General features: G+C 34.0%; 2 protein-coding genes across 4 annotated transcripts in view; both read right to left on the bottom strand.

Annotated features, from left to right (window-relative positions):
- Nucleotides 1–20,885, bottom strand: part of LOC122530601 (guanine nucleotide-binding protein G(o) subunit alpha) — a 46,020-nt gene that overhangs the window by 7,392 nt on the left and 17,743 nt on the right. Inside the window, exons 4-9 of one of the 3 annotated variants that reach the window (XR_006307054.1) lie at nt 20,337–20,478; nt 18,431–18,591; nt 12,928–13,056; nt 12,063–12,192; nt 11,019–11,172; nt 8,770–9,760 (exon numbers count right to left, since the gene is read on the bottom strand). Coding sequence is in view for 2 of the 3 variants with exons in the window: in XM_043657694.1 (XP_043513629.1) it covers nt 9,573–9,760; nt 11,019–11,172; nt 12,063–12,192; nt 12,928–13,056; nt 18,431–18,591; nt 20,337–20,478 (904 nt within the window). In the remaining variant the exon portion in view is untranslated. Of the gene's footprint in view, nt 1–8,267; nt 9,761–11,018; nt 11,173–12,062; nt 12,193–12,927; nt 13,057–13,270; nt 13,311–18,430; nt 18,592–20,336; nt 20,479–20,885 lie in introns of those variants that run through there. The other 2 variants (XM_043657694.1, XM_043657695.1) reach the window with 2 other exon arrangements.
- Nucleotides 246–14,773, bottom strand: LOC122530602 (DNA replication complex GINS protein PSF3). The gene is made up of 6 exons (XM_043657697.1): nt 14,762–14,773; nt 14,267–14,271; nt 1,702–1,821; nt 1,419–1,563; nt 1,193–1,322; nt 246–1,031 (listed from the first exon to the last, which is right to left on the bottom strand). The coding sequence occupies exons 3-6, from the start codon at nt 1,805–1,807 to the stop codon at nt 804–806; spliced, it is 609 nt and encodes a 202-aa protein (XP_043513632.1). The 5' UTR covers nt 1,808–1,821; nt 14,267–14,271; nt 14,762–14,773; the 3' UTR covers nt 246–803.

The raw sequence follows: 20,885 nt of genomic DNA, 5'->3' as shown, positions 1-20,885 counted from the left end.
CAGTGGTATGGGAAAAACAATTTAAAACAAAAATATTTTATTTAAAAAGAAGAAAATAATTCAGAACACAAATTACTAATTTCAAATGTTCCTCGCGACTTCTATTAAATTTCATATTTATGACCATGGATAGGAAGGAATAATATAATTAATTAATTAATTAAAGCAATATTATAAGTTGTAACATTATTGATAGTACATAATGTAAAATATAATGTATAAAAATGAAGCTAGAGTTTGTAGAGTATGTAGCATGTGTATATGCTAATACACAAATTGTAAATCAGTAAAAATGATAGTACTTCGATTAGCAAACAAGGAGACGAATTAAATAAAAAGAAAACTTATAACAGTTTATACATATTTTTTCACAACTTTTCTACTCAAGCATTTGTTTAATACACTGTCATTTTTACTCTTTAAATGAACTCAGAAGCCAAAAATATACCGGGTGATCTAAATTTCAGTTGTTAACGATATTCAACTTATTGCTATATATAATTTGATAAAATATTTCATCAATTTAAATTTTACTGTACTCAAAATAATTTTATAAGAAAATCTTAAATAAACAGATAAAGAAATCTTTATTACAATATTAGATACATTAATATATTTCTCAGTTTTTTACAATAAAATAATAATATCTTTGTTCGCTTTGAATATGACTTAAAAAAGTTACATTATAAAATGTTTTGTACATTTTTCTCAAAATTTGTAAATCCATTTCGATCTACATGGTTGATATTTGTGTAATAATTTGGCTATAAGCCTTGGACCTTTGCCTTTGCAAAATAAAAATACTAATCAAATTCATATTGATCCCGTTTTCGTTTTTTCAAATTCGTCGTAATTTCAGAGACGACCAATTCGTTTGTGCCCATTTTTAACCATTCTACAAGACGAATCTTGGCTTGTTGACCGATAAGGAAAAGATCTCTTTCGAGTCGAGGAAGTTGAATTGATAATGTAGGGTCAGACGTTGCATTCTGAGACCAATCCATAACTAATTGGAAACGAGACTTGAATGTCTGAAATAACGTTTAATTCTTTATCAATGAAACTTCAGAATACTAAGAATGCCTGATATATTCATAAGGAATGTCCACATAAAAAGTGTTCTTGTGAAGCATTGTACCTTATTGAGAAATAAGAAAGAGCATAGTATTTATTTTCACTGTGATATAATTACCTGTAACAAGCTCTCTGAAATTATTTCATAATCTCTGTCACTGAGTTTCCTTACGTGCATTCCTAGCTCATAATAAAATGGATTCCATTTACTTAAAACTATAACTTCAGCATCTGCTTCCAAGATTTCTCTAATAAAACACGAATAATGCAGATCAGTATGCACAGACTACACCTTTGAAAAATATAAATAAACCTATAGTGAACCTATAGCGAACAAACAATACCTATATCCTTCCTTGTATATCTTTGGTACATCAACGCTGACTACTGAATTTTGGAGGCTCTTCAATGGTTCTGCCAGCCACAATGGAAATTCTACTTTTGTTCCTACTTTCAAGTCTTCAGACTGAGAGGAAGAATCCAAGAAACCTTAAACCAGAGTACGTTTATGTCATCAATAACATTATACACACTGTTTCTATTAAGCATTGTATGCAATGTGATACGCAAGAGTACATGATACGTAGATCACATGCGAATACAATGAAAAAGTAAGTGAAAGATTACCTAAACCAGGTAGTTCTACTTCGACTTTACAAGATATTCGCTCTTCTGTTGACAAAATGTCAGTTATTGCAAAATAATCTGGGGTGTAACTTTGACAACATGCCATTTTTCAGAAACCTGAATGGATTCAGTATAACCAGTAGCTGATAATAGAGTTATTAGTAAACGTCGACAATGATGAGTTTCATATAGGGTATCTCAGGTATCTCAGGGTATCTCAGGTTTTAACAGCTAAATTTTATCAGAATACTCTTCAGGTGTATAAGCAAATAAAAAATTCTCCATGTAGAGTTCAAAGACATCAGAACTAACATAGGGGGCATTTTATTATGAGTCACATACGTATGAAATTTATACATGTATTTCAAAGTTATACTAAAATAAAGAGTTAAATAAAATAAAGTTGGGGTCCAAACAGGAAGGTACAATCGCAAAAGTTCACAAATTAATTCGTTTAATTAGTTTTCTTTGTAATTGAAAATTCAATTCATTTGTGGACATTGAAATACTAGCGCCGCGTAGCGGTGAAACGGTAGAACTAAACGCTATCTCTGTCTTTGTCGCACACTAACTCTTTCCTTGTCTGCCACGCGGATATAACTGTCCTTGTCGCACACTAGTTCTTTCCTTGTCTATCACGCGGATATCTCTGTCCTTGTCGTACAGTGTTGCGCTCCTTGTCTATCGACGGTGCTGCCATCTGAGCCACTCGATTTTTTATCGGAACTAAAAGGGCAAATTGGAAAAATCCGATAGATGGCAGCACTTTTATCGCAGACAAGGAGAGAACTAGTGTGCGACAAGGACAGATATATTCGCGTGATAGACAAGGAGGGAGCTAGTGTGCGACAAGGACAGAGATATCCGCGTGATAGACAAGGAGAGAACTAGTGTGCGACAAGGACAGATATATCCTCGTGGCAGACAAGGAAAGAGTTAGTGCGCGACAAAGACAGAGATAGCGTTTAGTTCCACTGTTTTACCGCTACGTGGCGCTAGCATTTCAGTGTCCATAAACGAATTAACACTCCTACGGAATAATTGTACGATAAAACGTTTAATTGTAAATTGTATTGTAATTCAATTCAATTGTAATTTGCATTAATTGAATAAATTTATTCTTTTAAGACGAATCCAGCTGTTTTATCATTTACCTTCGATTTCTATCTCCCTCCGATCCTTTTTCCCTGACAATCTCAAAAATTAGAGCAAGAGATCTTAGAATAAGGAAAATCTGAAAAATTCTGAGAAATTTCGTTTGTTTACATTCGAATGTAAATAAACAAACCAAAATGTAAATAAGCAAACCGAAATGTAAATAAACAAACGATATTTGTAAACAAAGGAAAAATTTTTCGAAATTTTCAAAAATTTTGGCGAAATTTTCTTTGTTTACATTTCGAATGTAAATAAACAAATGAAAATGTAAATAAATAAACCAAAATGTAAATAAACAAACTATATTTGTAAACAGACGAAAAATTTTTCGAAATTTTCGAAAATTTTTGCGAATTTTCTTTGTTTACATTCCGAATGTAAATAAACAAGCGAAAATGTAAATAAACAAAGAAAAAATATAAATAAACAAAGAAAAATGTAAATAAACAAAGAAAAATGTAAATAAACATACGAAATTTACAAACAGAGGGAAAATTTCAAATATTTGACATCTGTGCAAGTGGCAATGTAATACAGATGTCGGAAATTCTTGTTGGTCATTTTGGGATTGTGGGACGGGTCATTAAAAAATTAAACGATTGATTACCTTTAAATGTGTCTTTATTAAAACCATTTAATAATTGTATATGTTACAAGGATGTTGAAATTTTTATAATATTTACGCCTATCTTACTTGACTAGTGTCATAACCTACGTATTATTCGTTAAATTAATAACTAATTAATAATTTTTAAATGCTGACGTAACTTTGTTTCAAACGCTGCAAGTTTCTCAAACACCACAGGAATAACGTCTCGCAGCAAAAATGAAACGAAAATGGCAATTTTATTGTCTTGGCGAAATGTTGAAAATTGTTGTAAAATATTACCTAGAAATCAATTCAGGAAACGTCCTAATGTCTTAAGATTAGAGTGAAATTACTTTGGCGTGTGTATGAATATATATTCGTGGACCGAATAATAATAATGCCGAATTATCAAAACAGGGGGCAACATATTACAAATGAATGATAATAAAAGAATAGATGTAAAATAAATATAATTGTTAATATGTTATTTCCTCTTCAATTATGTTATACATATTGGAACAACTAGAAAGAACCCTGAATGGAGTGAAGAATGGAAATTATGTGATGTAATTATATAATAAAAATATATAATATAATTAAAAGTATAAAAGAATAGATGTAAAATAAATGTAAATGTTAATATGTTATTTTCTCTTCAATTATCATATAATACATATTGGAACAATTAAAAAGAGCCCTGAATGGAGAATAAAGAATGGAAATCTAATGGAGATGATTGTTCTCAAGATACGTAGAGAAAGAGAAATGAAACACGATGCAACACCCACAGCAACCACAAAAGTAAATCGCTATCTTTGACTCACTGTTTATTCATTTCTTGCATATACATATGTAAAACACAGCATGATGTGACAATAAAAATCGTTCATCTTTCTTTGTTCGTTTATTTCGACATTTCAAGATGTATGGACAATTATTACATAATAATTATATATATTTATATATGTATAATGAGAGAGCATCCTCCTCTCGCAGCTTCCCCCTCCTCGTTACCCCGAAAAAAATTACCCCTTACCCCTTGGATTTGTTACACTTATACTCCACTCCCTCCTCCAATTTCAATATCTCTTTCACTCTCTCATTCGTTCTCTCACTCTCTCTCTCTCTTTCTCTCTCATTCGTTCTCACTTTCACGATAAAAGAATGAAAAGATAAAAGTAAGAAAGAAACGGCGTCGATTCGTCGAGTTGCTACGAACGATTTTACGAAATGACTTTTTTTTCCTTTTCCCTCCTTTCTTCGGCTGGGTGCATTAATTAATTCCCATCAGTATCATCATCAACGTTATCGTTTCACGATCAAGTAATAAACGATATATATTCACCCACAATGTATCCTTTCTTTCCTTTCGCAATATGTATTTCTTTTCACGTTTTATTTCTTCATCCCATCCCACGTCATCTTTTATTATCATTTAGCGTTTATCGATAAGATTATGATCGTTACCATTAATCGTTACAATTACGACAATAACACTAGTGTTAGTTGCTCTGCTCACTTGCTTATCCCCACCACGCGCGGCCACCTACCCCCCACCCAGGAACCATGTTCGTGGCGCCATATTCAAATACCGAGTTGCAAATTAATTTGTCGTCGATTGCGTTTCTATCCCTTCCCATCTCTATTCGAAACACGAATTTTTTTGCACATTTCGCGGTACTTTTATTTCATTTCCGTTTCGTTCTGTTGCTAGAATTTTTATATCTCCCCTCCCCCCTTTCTTTTATTCATCTTGTGACCCATTTTTCATTCTCTCTTTCTCTCTTTCTCTCTTTCGTGCACACATCATTCGTTTCGTACTATATTCACCGTAATAAGAGATTCTCTTTATTTTTTTGTCTTCGTGAAAAATATTATTTTCGTTTGTTATTAAGTTGACTAGCTCCTCTATCAAGAATGTTCTCTTCATCTCGCAATCGTTTTATTTTCTTCTTAATTCGTTATTACTCATCTCGCGATTTGTTAGTTCGTGCGTTGTCACCTCTTCTTTGCTAAAACTTTTTCTCGTATTTTTTTTTTTTGTAGCTTTTTATTCTTTTTTTCTCTTTTTTTTTTTTAGTTTCTAGTTTTCATCGGAACTTACAAACCGTGAACTGCTGCCTCTCGATATTATAGTTAAGGAGTGACGATTTCTCGATCCGTAGTCCGTTAACCCGATTGCAGATTTAACAAGATTGATTAACTACAGATCGAGAAATCGCGATCTGCCATAGTCCAATAATTAGCCGGATGAGAATGTGTGTTTGTTACAAAACGGTATCTGGTTGGCTCTGTAAAATAATTTTCAAACATCGTGGCATAAAAAAGCGTCCCGGAGGCGAGAGATACATTATCGCGTCGTGCGTGCAACCGATAGATGTTCATGGCATTCTTAAAAATCCCTGAATTTCACTATGAGGGGAAAAAATGAGAGGAACCTCGAAACGAAATTAAACGAGATAAATGAAGGAACGAATAATTCAAGCGAGAAGGAAAGGTAGAAAAATCTCGATAGAAAATTATTTAGAAAATAAAGAAGATTCACGATCGTGGCTCGTCTCGTATTCTGTTCTTTTCTTCTTAAATTCAGAAGCAACCCGCGAGAGACACGTTAGCAGCCTCGATTGTACAATCCATGAGAATGAACACTCTCAAGATGCTCTCACTGCTTGCACACAGTTTAATTCATTGCATTTGTCCTAGATGGCGTTATCGATTGCAATTTCTGCTACAATTGTTCCGATTTACAATCTATCCGTTATTTCTTGGCTCTCTCTTCACCGGTTGTTTCTCCTTCCTTTGGTTCTTTCAACTCGTAAAATTTTCGCTTCTGTTTCTTTTCTTCTTCCTTTTTTTTTTTTCTTTTAAATCGATCGAATCGTCAATCCAAAGTTTAAATTTGGCGCCTCGAATATTCTAGCCTACAGCGTACAGTATATAAATATAAAAGTTTCGTCTTCCTGTCCATTTATTATCGATTACAAACATCGAAACGAACTGAAAAAAAGAAATTTAATGACAGTTTAAAGATCGTAAAAATCCTCGCTGCGAAAAAGAAACAAATCAAAGCGATATCGCTTCCCCGATAGTTACACATCATCTTTGTACGAACTAGTACGTTCTCTATTTGACTAGAAGTTCTATATATCGTACTTATTTATACATAATTATGGCTACTACATATAGGAATACTTAATTAATTATAATCGATAACCCCTAAACTTTATATATTAACTTTTACAGTAATATGGCAACGGCGGTGACAGTAATACTATTTTTTTTCCCCTTTTTGTTCTTCTTCTTCTTCTTATTCTTCTTCTTAAATCTTGTTTTCACCTCCTACACCCAATTAACGATATATAAAAATAATTCGCGAAGATCGGCATATAAAAACAAAAGAGAAAAAAAAGAAAGATCAGGAAAAAGTCGAAAACGAAGAACGATTCTTTCTTTTGACAGTTCAAAAGAAGACAAAGAAAAAAAAAGAAAAATGAAACAAATGAAATTCTTTTCTCACCCTTCTTCAAAAAGAGAATTCTACCATAATCGTATATACATAATTCAGACTGATTTCGAGAATATTCTTTTTTTCTCTTTTTCTTCTTCCCTTCCTTTTTCTTTTTCCCTCTTTACACTTGTAATTATTGTTCTACGCGATTCTTTGGTTCTTTTTGGTCAAACACGCCTCTCGATATTTCAATTTACATTACAATTAAGCAGCGATGAATTGCAATTGCAATTACTTTTTCAGTAAATTGAAAAAGAGAAAATCTTCAATTTCCAACGAAAAGTAACAAATGTCACGAGATCGCAAGCTTTAACGAAAAAACGGGGAAACCTAACTTAAAATGTTACACCTCGCAATATGTCAGGTATCTTTAAGTAAAATATCTTTGGTGAAATTTCTTCGAAAATCACGTTGGCAACTACGTTTGGTAGTCGCAACTGCAATTCGCTCTTCGCTAAGAGAGTGAAAACCCCTTTCGAAAGAGAAAAAATCAAATATCGTTCGAACACTGATAGATCAAATTATGCTTCGGCGGCTGCTGGTGTGCGTTAACATTAAATATCGATAAACGGATAGGTAGAAAACGGAAATCTGCGTGGAATGTATCGATCTGCACCGATCCACGATCCATTTCTTTCTTTTTCCTTTTTTCTTCTTTTTTTTTTTTTTTTTTTTTTTTTTTTTTTTTTTTTTTTTTTTTTAGAGCCAGTAAAAATTCCTTCGATGAAAAAGAAGCGTAAAAAAGACGCGGTGTTCAGTCACAAAAAAAAAAAAGAAAAAATCAAGAGCTCGTCGAGTTAAAAAGCTCCCTTGACTTAACCGCTGGAAACGTAAAAACATAACGCGCAAGAGAAGGTAACTGAAATCGTCGGAAGAAAAAAAAAGAGAATTTCGGAAATTCAAGGATCCCTGGATTCGTTCCTCTTTTCTTTTCACAATTTTCGCAAATGCAAAACACTTCTGCGTATGCTTTATACACATTCGTGTCTTTGTGTGTGTATACGTGTGCGTGCGCGTGTACTTGCGTGTGTTGTGCGATCGTGTGCGTGATGATGAATCGAAACGAAATCGATCGATGAAGAAGTGACAGAGACATTCTTTTTCGCCTGTCCTGTTCAGTTCGAAATCATCGTCGAATCAACGGCGAATTTTTAATTAGATCTATGCAACGTCGAGACGTTCACGTTCTTTCTTTTTATAACTTTCTTCTTCTTCTTCTTCTTTTTTTCTTTTTTTCTTTTGTTTCCTCTCTCCTCGCTGTGTTCTGATCGAGCTGTTCGCTTCATCGATCTCACTCCTCTCTGCTTTTTCGCGCTTCGTCCCTGATTCCTAGTTTCCGAACTAGAGAAAAGAACTGGTCGAAAACTGAACGGTGTGTATAATAATATTGTACATCTTCGACCTGTCGAGTTACGTCGAAATACAAAATACTTCGTTAGAGAGGAAAAATATATATACGTTTCTTCGGTCGGTATCTTGTGCGCGGCTTGTGCGATCGGCGACGAACGTAATATGCTTGTTCAAATTGAAGTCAAAGTAGTTGAATGATGTTATTATGCTACGCGTGAAAAAGGAAAATGTTCCTTTTCAGGTAGAAAATTGAGAATCTCCCAGAATCTTCATTTCTGTTTCTTTTTTTTTTTTTTTTTTTTTTTTTTTTTTAATTGTAAAAGAAGTGCTGTATTTTTGAAAGAATCTTGAAACATTCATCGTTCTGAGGAGTCGTGAAAACTAATTTGACAACAACTAAAAATTATTTGATACGCGTTAAAAGAAGTATTTTGTCGATCTTCTACCTGACTCGATCTTCTACCTGAACAAAGTTTTTCCTCTAATTTACAATAAAAACCAGATGGATGGACCTCGCGATCCAGAAACGTGCTTCGTGATTCGTCTTTGTGCGATTTGTCGCGAAAAACCTGGATCGATCATTGTGTGCCCCCTTTTCAACATATTCCTCAACTTATTCCACATTTCAATCGATCTAACAGACTGCCAGAAAAGTGGCTACGAAAAGTTTAAAAAATAATCCAAGACATATTTACAATTCAAGATCTCAAGACTGGCTCAGAAATTTCCTATTCCTTTTTTTTATCAGGAATGCAAAAAGTAATCCGCATGGTGAAACAATTACACAGAGAGCGATCTGCTCTGATTGATGTCATTTTGGCAATATCACAGTAATGCACAGCATCGCGCGAATATTGTTGCGAAACCGTCGAATAAGATAAGGAGAATGGTTGAAAAGGTTGGCACAATACTGGGTTAATTTGATTAAAAAAAAAAATCAAGAAGGTATCTGCAGGTGGTTGGTAGTTTGTAGCGGTGGTACATAGGTGTACTCTCTCATCTCTTTCTCTCTCTTTCTCTCTTCCTCTTTCTTCCTCTGTTTCGTTCTTTCAGCAATTCTCTCCCCCTCTCTCTCTCTCTCTCTCTCTCTCTCTCTCTCTCTCTCTCTCTCTCTCTCTCTCTCTCTCTCTCTCTCTCGGCAGCTGACAATCTCACAGTCTCTCATTCTCACGCGCTCCCCCGTTCTCGCAATAAATGTCTGTCGTGTTTATGCGTGTGAGTGTGAGTTTGTGTCGGTTGATCGGCTCCGCGACGGGAATATTTATCCTAATAGAGACCGCAGCCACGGAGATTATTGGCGATAATGACATCTGTGACTGCGTCGAACACGAATTGAATGTTGTCTGTATCAGTAGCGCAAGTCATGTGGCAGTAGATCTCCTTAGTGGTTGACTTGTTCCTCGCCTCGAATTGCGCCTGGATGTACGCGGCTGCTTCACCGTACTCCTGCGCCCCTGCGGATAAGAAAACGTTGTCTTATTCACACTGCTCTTATTCAACATGGGTACGTCGATTCCTTCGCTATAGAATTAATTAAACACGGTTACGATTGATCAAGAGCAAAACGTCCCTGGTAAATTCTTTTTTCGTTAAAGAACGCAAGGGTTTAAAACAGTCGGTTCCTTTCAGTAATTAGAGAATTTCATCTCTACGAAACGAGGTTGGTAACATCTGGCAGGAAGTTCTTTTTTAGATTTGCATCCCTCCGACAGACGGAGATTAAGAACTGCCTCGCGATGTGAAGCTTTTAGTTACGTTGGGTACAAATTAGGGAGTGTGAGTCGAGAGTCTTTTCTTCTCGACTTGAATCTGTTTGTATCAACGTGATTTTTTGAAGAAACAACGATGCAATTTAAAAAAAAAGATTACTTTCTAAAATTTTACCTCTTTACCTAGGTATGAGGCAAACAATGAACAGATTGTATATACGGTATCTTGCAAAAAAATTAATCAAAATTTAATAACTGGAGAATTTAAAAAAAATATATATATATAGTACACTAGTATACTAACAAAAAAAAATATATATATATACATTATACTTTACTATATACTATACTATAGTATACTAGTGTATTAACAGTATATATACCTTATTATATACTATAGTGAGTATACTAGTATATTAACAGTATGTATATACTATACTATAGTACATACTATACCATAGTATTAATATACTATTTTACTCTGCTATTTAACTATACTATTTATACTATATCATACCATAATATATTTAATTCCATAATACGATTAACGTAGAAAATAACAAGATTAAATAATTTGTAATGATAATAAGCGATATTCTCTTTTCTGTTCTTCAGTTTATCTAAAAATAATGTTCACGCTGGTATTGAAAATTCAGAAGACGGAAGACACGCGACGAACGATACGCATTTAGATCAGTATACCTCAAACAGGAGGATGTGGGGCTTTCTTGTGTGGTGTGAAGGAATCCCAAGGACGGCAACAGACTTTTTATAACAATGAAAGCTTTCCGCGTTTATTTTTACACCGTATGCGACTTTTCATCTTTACCAACAGATGACTGTTATTATGATTTTCAAAATTTTTTTCCAAGCTGATTTTCTTCTTCTTTTTTTTTATGCGTTTTTTTTTTTTTTTTATTTCTCACAAATTATATTATTGTCAGAAAAATTAACAATGAAACTACACGAATCTAAATAAAAAGGGAGAGAAATATTTCCTTACCGGCATACTCGGGGAAGCAAATGGTAAGTGGTGACTTCCGGATCTTCTCCTCGAAGAGATCCTTTTTGTTCAAGAAGAGAATGATCGAGGTATCGGTGAACCATTTGTTATTGCAAATTGAGTCGAACAGTTTTAAACTTTCTTGCATTCGATTCTGTAACATACAATCAACGTACAAACAATGATGATAAGGTCTGATAAAACGTATTCTTCTTTCTTAATTATTAGTTCTTTTTTATAATAACATAACATTGTTATATAAAATGATAACATTGAATATAATTAATGTTATATAATAATAACGTTAATATTAGATATTAAAGTGTTTGTGTATGTGTATATATATATTAAAGCAAAGAAATAAAGGAAAAGATGTAGAACAATGTAAATAGCAAATCATTCCAGTGGACTAAAGAATGAGGGGTTAATCGATGGGGTCGTTCCACGAGAACTCGTTAATTTCCAACAATTGCGGTCTGTCATATTTTCTTCCCACGCAGAATTCTCTATATGCATGCGCATAAGTTACATACATGTATATCCGTGTAGCATTATAAATAATTTAAGGCGATAGATCCTTAGCCAAGAAAGGTGTTACCTCAAACAACACTCGTGCACTTTTAATTTTATTTGCACAGAAAACAATGCTCTATTACAGAAACATCGTAATTAGAAGTGACATTAATTTTCTTAATTAACGTTTACAGTTCTTGTCCACATGTAAAGTTTCAAAATTCTTCACATGATAGATGCAGGTGTAGGAGTAGTTTAGCGTTCCTTGAATTACTCTATTGTTGTGAATTTCACCAGTGTGAAGTACATATGTATCACCTGTCCTTTTGCGTATGCATAGTGATACAATATCACGTCACTTTTATTTTAAATGTACACACCGTGTAATGGAAATTAACGAAGAAAGAGTAAAACTAATAAAACAATCTTCTTATCTGATTGAATTCATTTGAATTTTCTGCAAGTAATCATCAAGGAAAGGAATTGTCGAGCAACAAAACTTGTTGTATTTATAAAAATACAGATTCTCACCGTGGTCTCGTCTTCGTGCAACACCTGATCGTACTCGGACATTGCTACGCAGAATATGATCGCGGTCACATCCTCGAAGCAATGGATCCACTTCTTACGTTCGCTTCTTTGACCGCCGACGTCGAACAATCTGCAGAGAAGCAGTTTTCAAAGTGATAAATAAGGGGATCAGAGTATCTCGCCAATTAAATATGTTCATCAATACAAACAAAATACCATGATAATTTGTACAGTTTTTTTTTTTACATTTTGATGTCTAAAATAAATTATAAATAGTCCTAAATTACGTATACTGTTATATGTAAATTATAATTATAATTATAACTTATATGAATTATAATTAATATATAATAGTTGATATGCAAATAGCGAACAAGTGTGAAGTACAAAGTAGCAAAGTTTCCAAGAGCGATGATTAATTGAAAGAAGGAAGGAATGCTCGTGCTCGTGTTTCTTAAATTATCGTCCCAATGATTCATGCTCAATCGTTCGCAAGTCATTGCTCTGTCTCATTTTCCTTAACCCTCTCCTCCCACTTTATTCAATTTCTTTCTTTCACCATTGAGATCATTAAAGTTGGCGATAGCAATAACGTGTACGAATAATTTCAAACACGTTCTGTCAAAACTCCTGCAATTGTATCCAACTTTGCGCAACTGCACATATAACGCGAACATTGAATAAAAATTTCATTCTATCTTTTGCTTCGTATTTTTGTTAAAGAAATACGAGGTATGTTTCATGCTCGCAAATACAAAGACACGGTTCTAAAAATATTTTGACCTTTGAAATGGTTTAAATTTAAAGAAAGAAAGGAAAAAAAAAAGGGAAGAACAACTATGAAAATCTGAATTATCTTACTTACTTGAAATTAAGATTCTTGAACGAAAAGTGAACCTCGACTATACCCGTTGTTTTGACACGGGTCCTTAAAATATCCTGCTCCGTTGGCTGGTAATCTCTGGCCCCTAATCGGTCTAGATCGTCCAGGAAACTGGAATTTTCAAACGAAAATGAGTTAGTTATAGTCTTCGAAAATACCTTGAAAATGACTGAACGATCTTGGGGAAATTATTATCCCTGTCACAGATCAGAATTTTAATAGCAAAATAAAAGTTTAGTCAATTTTATACTATTATCGCTATGTCTTGGATCGAATTTCTCAATGGACTATTCCTTTTGAAAAAAAAAGATTGCAATATTTATACAGTTCTCTTTGTGCACGTGACATGAAGTGTTGCCAAGACCTCCATGAAGACAAGTGGCATTCTTCTCGCTTCTAAATTCAGGTCGTAACCGAGATCGAGATCGATCGATTTTCCCACTTGTGATTTAGTAATTCATTGCCAAAGTTGGCTGCACCTGTAGCCTGGAGCAGCCACTTTCATCTTATCGCGCCGCGTGGGTTTCATATTGCTTTTCGTGGGCTCGCGCGTATAGATATCGGCCAGGCGGATCGATATCGGGTGTCCAGAAAAAAAAACGGCGCGCTATTAATATAAAATAACAAAATATCACCAAGTTGTTCAATAATTTCCAACCATTTCGTCTGGATATTTTAAAGCAACAAATTTTACAATAAATTTTAATTTTGATGAAAGAAACAGAACATTTTAATACATCCGGCACATCAAATTTAAATCTGTATGAAAGTAATTGCAGGAAAAACGATGCGACAGGATACACCATCGCCATAAATTACAATACTGCTTATGAATGAATTTTCCAGATTCCAGTTTTAAACACGTACGTACCGTTGTAAGTTTATAACAATTAAAATCGCAAGGCTCGATATCGCTCTGTACCACCGTTGCGACATACTTTTATTAGAAAACGATAAAACAGCACGTTTCGGTCGTAGAGGAAATGAATAAAATATTCGTCGGATGGAAATATCGTGCAGAGTTCGGTCTCGACAGTTTCTTAATAATTGCTTAGTTCGTCTGGTAAATTAGTGAAGCGGAATCGATTGTACAAATCGAATTTCTCCACGGATTTAAACACTTGAATCTTTAGTAACAATTGTTGACGAAATTCTTATCTGTAATACCTTTCCATTAATAATAAATATAATGCTACTCTACTTCATATAATAAAATTTGAATAAAATAAGATTATAGTATGAAATAATTCTTTTCTAACAATAATTGATATGAGGATTATTTTCTTTCCAATTTTTTTATAAGGATATATGTTTCTTAAAGTTCAACTTGCCATTTATAAAACACTCGATATATGAAATCACTGCACTCTTAATTCACAACAAACGGTGCAATACGATGACACGGTTGAGGTTAGATTTACATGCGTGGATCATGTTTCGTCGTCAATAAGTCAAAAAACGCTGATAACCAATAACTTAAGTTAGAAAGAAACAGCTTACGTTTCTTAGAAATCTCTTATTTACAGACACGGTGCATACATATTACACGCCCTGTATGCGTGAACTATAACGTGGCTTCATCACCAGTTGCTTTCTGAAAATATCATACATCATTCTCTCTTCAGTTACTGGCGTTTACAATTTACAGCCACAAGGCACAGTGGCTAAAACATATGGGGTGCTCTATGCGTATTCAACGCGCTCACGCTTACATTAAATAATGTAATACAAATCTTATAATCTAAATAATACATTTTTGTACAAATTTAAAAAATTCCAGGCTATGATAAAAATGTTTAAAAAAGTTCTAAGAAACAATTGAGTGGATGAACAAGAAAAGGGGACGTTTCCATGAAATCATGAAAAAACTATTTTCATCGGGTGGCCCGTCAGAATTTTCGTGTCCTTGCACCCAATTTTCTCACTTCATTCTAGCCCTATTTCCCCCCGTCTTCCTTCCTAATTATTAAGTGTCCAATTATTACGAATTTTCCAACAACGAGTGATGTTTTCTCCCTATTGTTCTACGTTCCGCCCCGTTGTGCTTCGACATTCTTGCGTATCACTATATTTTTCTGCTCCTCTCTTTCTCTCTTTCTGAGCGTACAGAGAAAAGCAGCGGTAATAGAATGAAAAGAGAAACAATTGGGGGTAGGGGGTGAAAACGAGGGAACATAGTACCGGACAGGGTAAGAAGAATAGTGGGGATGGTGTCGGCGGCCATTTTAGGCCACGTGATACGGGCGTGGCGTGACGTCATCGGCGATCAATACGCCGCTGAACCTAAATAAGAGAGAAGGAAAAAGGGGAAAAAAGGCGAAAGAGAATGCTCGAATCCTTCCATTTGCACTATATATATTTTTTTTTTACTTTTATTATCTAATGCTCTCGTGAAATTAGGTCTATTTCGAGCCCTGTCTCTACAATCGTTGAAATTTGGACTAAGCTTTTAGGTTAGATCCACTTGCGTTTCATAACGTTTGGAGTTTTTTCTTTCTTTTTCTTTTTTTTTTTTTTCTCTTTTTGGTTATTGCAAATTATGCAAATTATGCATTGAAAGTAACACACAAGAGTTTTTTAAAGACTTGGAGAAAAAAAGGTTATGCACATTAGAATGTTAGAAATTTAAATAGATTTAAATGAGCCGATATTAATTTATGTTAATCTAATATTAATTCCATTCTATATCTTTTATTCTATATCATTTTTCCAAATAATTATTTCATTCTTAATTGTACCGTGAATTTAGTCCCACCCTATATATGGCCGTAAGGTCTAAATCTACTTCGTATCTTGTGAAGTCTAAATTTAAATTTTAAACTATATTTAAGCCTAAATTATTCAGGGTATTAAAATAAAAATGTTTCTCGCGATACATTTAGTTAAAATAAAAAACTCTATATATAAAAATATTCGTGTATCTGTATTGCAAATTCAAATTCTATTAAGAAGCTCAACTATAATTAAATTAGACGGTGTTTTGAAATATAAAAATTTTAAATATCCCTCAATATTAAATATACAAAATTTAATTTGATCGAAGCTTCGAAACTATTTAAAACATTTCTTTTTATTTCTACATAATATTTTATATATTTATATAACAGATTTTTATAAAAGAAAAGACAAAAGAATACACGTACACAGCTTTATACTACACAGAAACACGTGAAAATATCTGCAAAGAAGCAATGCAGCAAATCGTGACCCTTCCGTTCGATGCTTGTTGCTACGCACATTATAATCAGGACACAACAGGTTGCTAACACTGGTCATTAAATAATTTGCCACATGACGTCATAGTACCTCGTCCGATTGCGAAAAATTAATTAATCATTTTTATCATTGTTTGCGTACGATTTTGTAAACTAACTCAACTTGAGTCGTTTTAATATTTCGACTTACCATCTAAGAAAAGAAACATCATTTTAATTGTATAAACGTACGAAGACACGCATTTTGCGCGATATAATGTTACTGTCGTCTAGGCTACTATCTCTGAGCGTGTATTATGCTTTTTAGATGGATTAGACGTAACCTAATCTCTATCTATTGTCTTCACCACGGAATCATTGCCATTGTGCACGCGTATTTTATGTCCTGACGTTTCATTATTCAACTGAATATCATATTTTTCAATGCCAAACGTTATAATTGCTTTTTGACTTGATATATTGTGGAAACAGGTTTGCCAACTTTATTAATTTATTTAAATTTTAAGACTAACCTTCTCATACTTGAAATATTAGCTTCTGACGTAATTTTATTAGTTAGAAGTTGCTGCCTTTAAATGAATAGTACATATGAATGAGTAACGACAGAATTACAAATGATGTTGAATTACTGGTCGCCGGCCAAATAGTAATTAATTTCTTGGCGGTTGGCAGGCCCTGCTGCTGAATATGAATGGAGCCGTGAAAGGTTGAGTTTCTATTAGATTTGGATATACTCCAAATTAGGTAGCGGAGGAACCAAGGACTTTGGCAAATTCTAGGTTAAGCTTATTTGTAAATATTCTCTCTATAGTAAAATCGTGTCAGTGCCCGAGTTAAAAATTCAGCAGATAGAAAATTTAATCTTTTCTTTTTCCCTCCAAGCTAGAACTGCTTAACTATTTGTTGTTATCCTTTTTTTAATTCTGTTTTATAGAGAAGTTGTGTCGTGGTTTTTAGCTTCATTCGGAAAGGAACATCTTACATATTATTGTCTTTGAAGTGTCAACAAGATTTTCTACTTATTTTTGTTTTCACAGAGATCTATCATTTCTGCTTTCATAGAGATCTATCATGAATTGTTTATTTGCGCAGAGTTATAATATTTCATGATTCATGTTACTTTTATTGTTTGATGATTTAATATGGCGAACAAACATCTAAAGAGAGTGGATGTAAACTGTGAACAAAATTTCAACTACCGGTTGAAATTATTTTAAGAAATTAACCAGAAGATTATAAGCTTGTTTAAGCTTAGCAAGTAGTAACACTATGAGCACACTACATAATTTCAAACGAGAGTAAAGAAGCTTTCTAACCATATTGAATGAAGTATAAGTATATCCTAAAGGAATCCTTTAAAAAGGATTCTAATTTAAAATAGCAATTTAAAATTGAGAAATTAGTAGAATAAAATATCTTTCCTTTTCTAGCTAAACAGTCAAACGAATTAAAAAACTCAAGTTAAAAAGTTTGATTTCATGCTTTTAGAAAACCCTTGTAAGTAGAGATAAGTTTGATATGGTATCTCTTTCATGATTAAGCCGTTTTACATTGCACAATCGCTTTGGCATTTTACACAACTTTTAATAGCAGAGTGAAAAAGAAGTTTCTTCTCGAAAAAAATATTCTTCTTTTTTTTTTTTTTTGTTTAATAGAAAATGGTATCGAGGTCTTACTGACAAAGATGGCTAATCGATTTCCTGAAAGTTTAATGAAACACTCCTGATGTTTGGACTATCTTTCAGCCAGAGAAGTTGTTCAAAGATCTCGTGAACTCTATATTTTATCTAGAAAAAAAACTACAGATTTCTTCTGATAGGTTGATTTTTTTCAGCAACGTGAAAAATAAATCCACCAAATGAAAGGATAACTCGAGTGAAAATATATAGAACAATATATGTTCACACTTCTCGAGAAGTTCAATGAAATTGAAATATTAGTAGGATATATCCACGACGTAATGAACTTTACTAACAATAAGCAGTTGTACGCCAACGAGGATAAAACAAATGTAGAGCGGGTTGCTAGACGCTAGACGTCTGGCTCTCGCATCTCTCAAATCTTTATTACTAAGAAGTAAGCCAATCGAAAGACAAAAGGATCGTTTAAGAATTTAAATTACTGAGAAACAGAAATTAAATGCAACCTTCATGTAGCTTTCTCGCAGTAACGATGATTATTGTTACGGTATAACCATCTATTTGTATAGAGTTGGGAATACTCTTCCCAAGGGGATGACCGAGGAAGTAAACGTTAGCAAATTTACTCACTATTTCGCCGAGTCGTTGAGTTGGTACTCGTTGCTCCTGCCAAAGCATTCCTGGACCCCGCTGTCGGCCCAGAGTCTATTCATCGCAGCCAAAAGCTCCTCGCTGAATGGCTCTGTGTCCTCCATTCTTTGAATCACGTCAAACACCATTTTCGCGTCCGGCTGGAAGACGATAATACAAATACAATGTACAAATGTAATGTAAATTTATTAATTCTAAAACAAGTACTTGTCATGTAACATTAAAACCATATTTTGTATTTCTTTGCTTTGTCTGATCAATATTTACTTGTTACAGAGATTGTGTTGGTCATTTTGATTTATTAAAAAATTAGCTAATATGAATTTGAATCAAGATGTAATAGCTCATCCATTTTATGTACATATTTATATTTTTTTCATAAATACTAGCATCTTTTTTATTGAAATACTATATATATATATATGTATTGAAGAGAGAAAATTTGTATGAGAGAAATATACGCGTGAGGAACATTTCTCCACTCATATTGGAAAAGAGAAAGAAAAAAGTAGACCAAAAAAAAAAAACTTATCGATCTCGTAGGAACTTAATTAAGAAGCGGAAGTACTATCTAAATTAGGTTAAAATGCTGAAGTGGATGTGCACTCTACGCTCTTTTTGAATGCGCCCTTGCCAAATGCTTCAACAAGTGAACACTACTTAAACACTTAAGATATAGCAAGACGAGAGCAAGTGGAGGTGTACACGGCTTTATTATGCTCTTCCATTCAACAATTTTAGAACCGCACATGTGTTTTCCCTATTGTACTCTCTTTCCTCTTCTTCATTTTTCTTTTTTTTTTTTTTTTTAAATAAACCTATATATTTTTCATATCATTTTTACTTTTCACACCATAATGTAGAAAGTATTTTTGTGAAAGAACAATCCAAAGAAGATTGATATCCAAACACACTATGACGAAATATAAAACACGAAGCAGGTATCAGAAAAGATGAAAGTGCAAGGAACGGGGAAGAAAGTTTACAGTAGTACGATGAAGAAAGGGGGCTTCAAATTGTGAAATTTCGACGACATATTGACAAATTGGTCAAAATACTTTCTACTTTTGATTCTACATCTAGATAGAACAATCCCACAAAGCCAACACGTTGATCATCCCCTCTGGTTTGGTGAATTCTACCGTAATCAAAATATCAACTAAACCGAAAAGGAAGAAGAAAAAAGAAGAAGAAGAAGAAGAAGAAGAAGAAGAAGAAGAAGAAGAGAAGAGATGAGATTGAGAAGCGCTGGGTTCGAGGAGCCCGGATCAATCGGCACTCGAGGCAGCCCATCGTGCTCGTTGTTTTCGAGGCAGGGGCTCGTTTATTGGCTCTAAGGTAAACGACGCAGCCGCGGATGCTGCACGATCGGTAAATATTCCAAAGAGGGTGCTTCAGAGCCCTGGCTCGAGATGCGCATCGATCGCTTAAGTGCTCGCGTCCTATCGATAATTTTTGACTCAGCCGCAGACCGGTAACCTTTGCCCTTTAATTTCTATCGCTTCCGTCGCCCACTTCCGCCCGCCGCTTTTCCCAATGAAAAAAAAGAAAAAAAAAGAAACTGCCCGTCTCGCAGGATGGATAGACTGTGACTCTTCGTGCATTTCATAGGGGCTTCTAAAAAAAATTGTAAACTTTCACAGAATTGTAACCAACATGAAAAGTGCAACTGACTTTGTGAAACAATATGCAATTAAATGCAATATTCAATTAAAATTAAAAAGAAGAAAGTGCTTATAAATATCTATCACCTTGTAGTTTATATGTTATTGCAAAGTAATGCAGATTAAAAATTGAGATATCCCCATTCCCCGGTTTATGTCACGCCATGACATAGTTGATGTTAAAAGCCGCCTGAACCGGAAGTGCCGCTTCATCAACTCACCTCTCGCTCATTGGTCGAAAAATTGATGTCCAAATTTGGCATCGCTCTCAGAATAGCGACTAGAGATTGTATCGTGTTGCTATAAACTACGGGCCTGTACTGCTTGAAATCTTCAGGTGTGAATCCACTTTCGTGGATAATTCTGGAAAAAGGAAATGCGAACGTCTTGTTATAGGTTCCCCGTCCAACGTGTTTCTGAATTTGTATTTCACTTTTTATAGAAAATTCAAGCGCGCGCGTATTTCGTCAAATTTCACTGCGCATTTCGAGATCTATTTTCAGAATTTTTCTGAGTCGAACTCTTTTTTTTTTCACTTTTTTGAATTTCAGTCGCTGCGTTAGCAAGTTACCAGTAAATTGGTATTCCGCGAATGTTTCCCAGCGTTGGGAACACGCGTGCCTTTGTCCATGGGACACCATGAATGGATCTATTGACGGCGAAACAAGATTTCAAACACGTTTTACCAGCTACTGGTCTTTCAACGCAGCAACTATCGATTCTCTTTCCTGGTTTTTTCTCTTTTCTTTTTTTTTTTTTTTTTTTTTTTT

The sequence above is a fragment of the Frieseomelitta varia genome, unplaced genomic scaffold (genome assembly GCF_011392965.1).
Source record: "Frieseomelitta varia isolate USP_RPSP 00005682 unplaced genomic scaffold, Fvar_1.2 scaffold_347, whole genome shotgun sequence".
Lineage (NCBI taxonomy): Eukaryota > Metazoa > Arthropoda > Insecta > Hymenoptera > Apidae > Frieseomelitta > Frieseomelitta varia.
Note: the sequence above shows the minus strand (reverse complement) of the source record. Positions and strands in the feature narration are given on the sequence as shown.

Excerpts from the sequence above, each read along its gene's own strand:
- LOC122530602 (XM_043657697.1), bottom strand. The coding sequence starts at position 1,807 with ATGGCATGTTGTCAAAGTTACACCCCAGATTATTTTGCAATAACTGAC. Across the intron at positions 1,564-1,701 it reads AGTAGAACTACCTGGTTTAG|GTTTCTTGGATTCTTCCTCT; the intron begins GTAATCTTTCAC and ends CTCTGGTTTAAG. Across the intron at positions 1,032-1,192 it reads TTTCAGAGAGCTTGTTACAG|ACATTCAAGTCTCGTTTCCA; the intron begins GTAATTATATCA and ends ACGTTATTTCAG.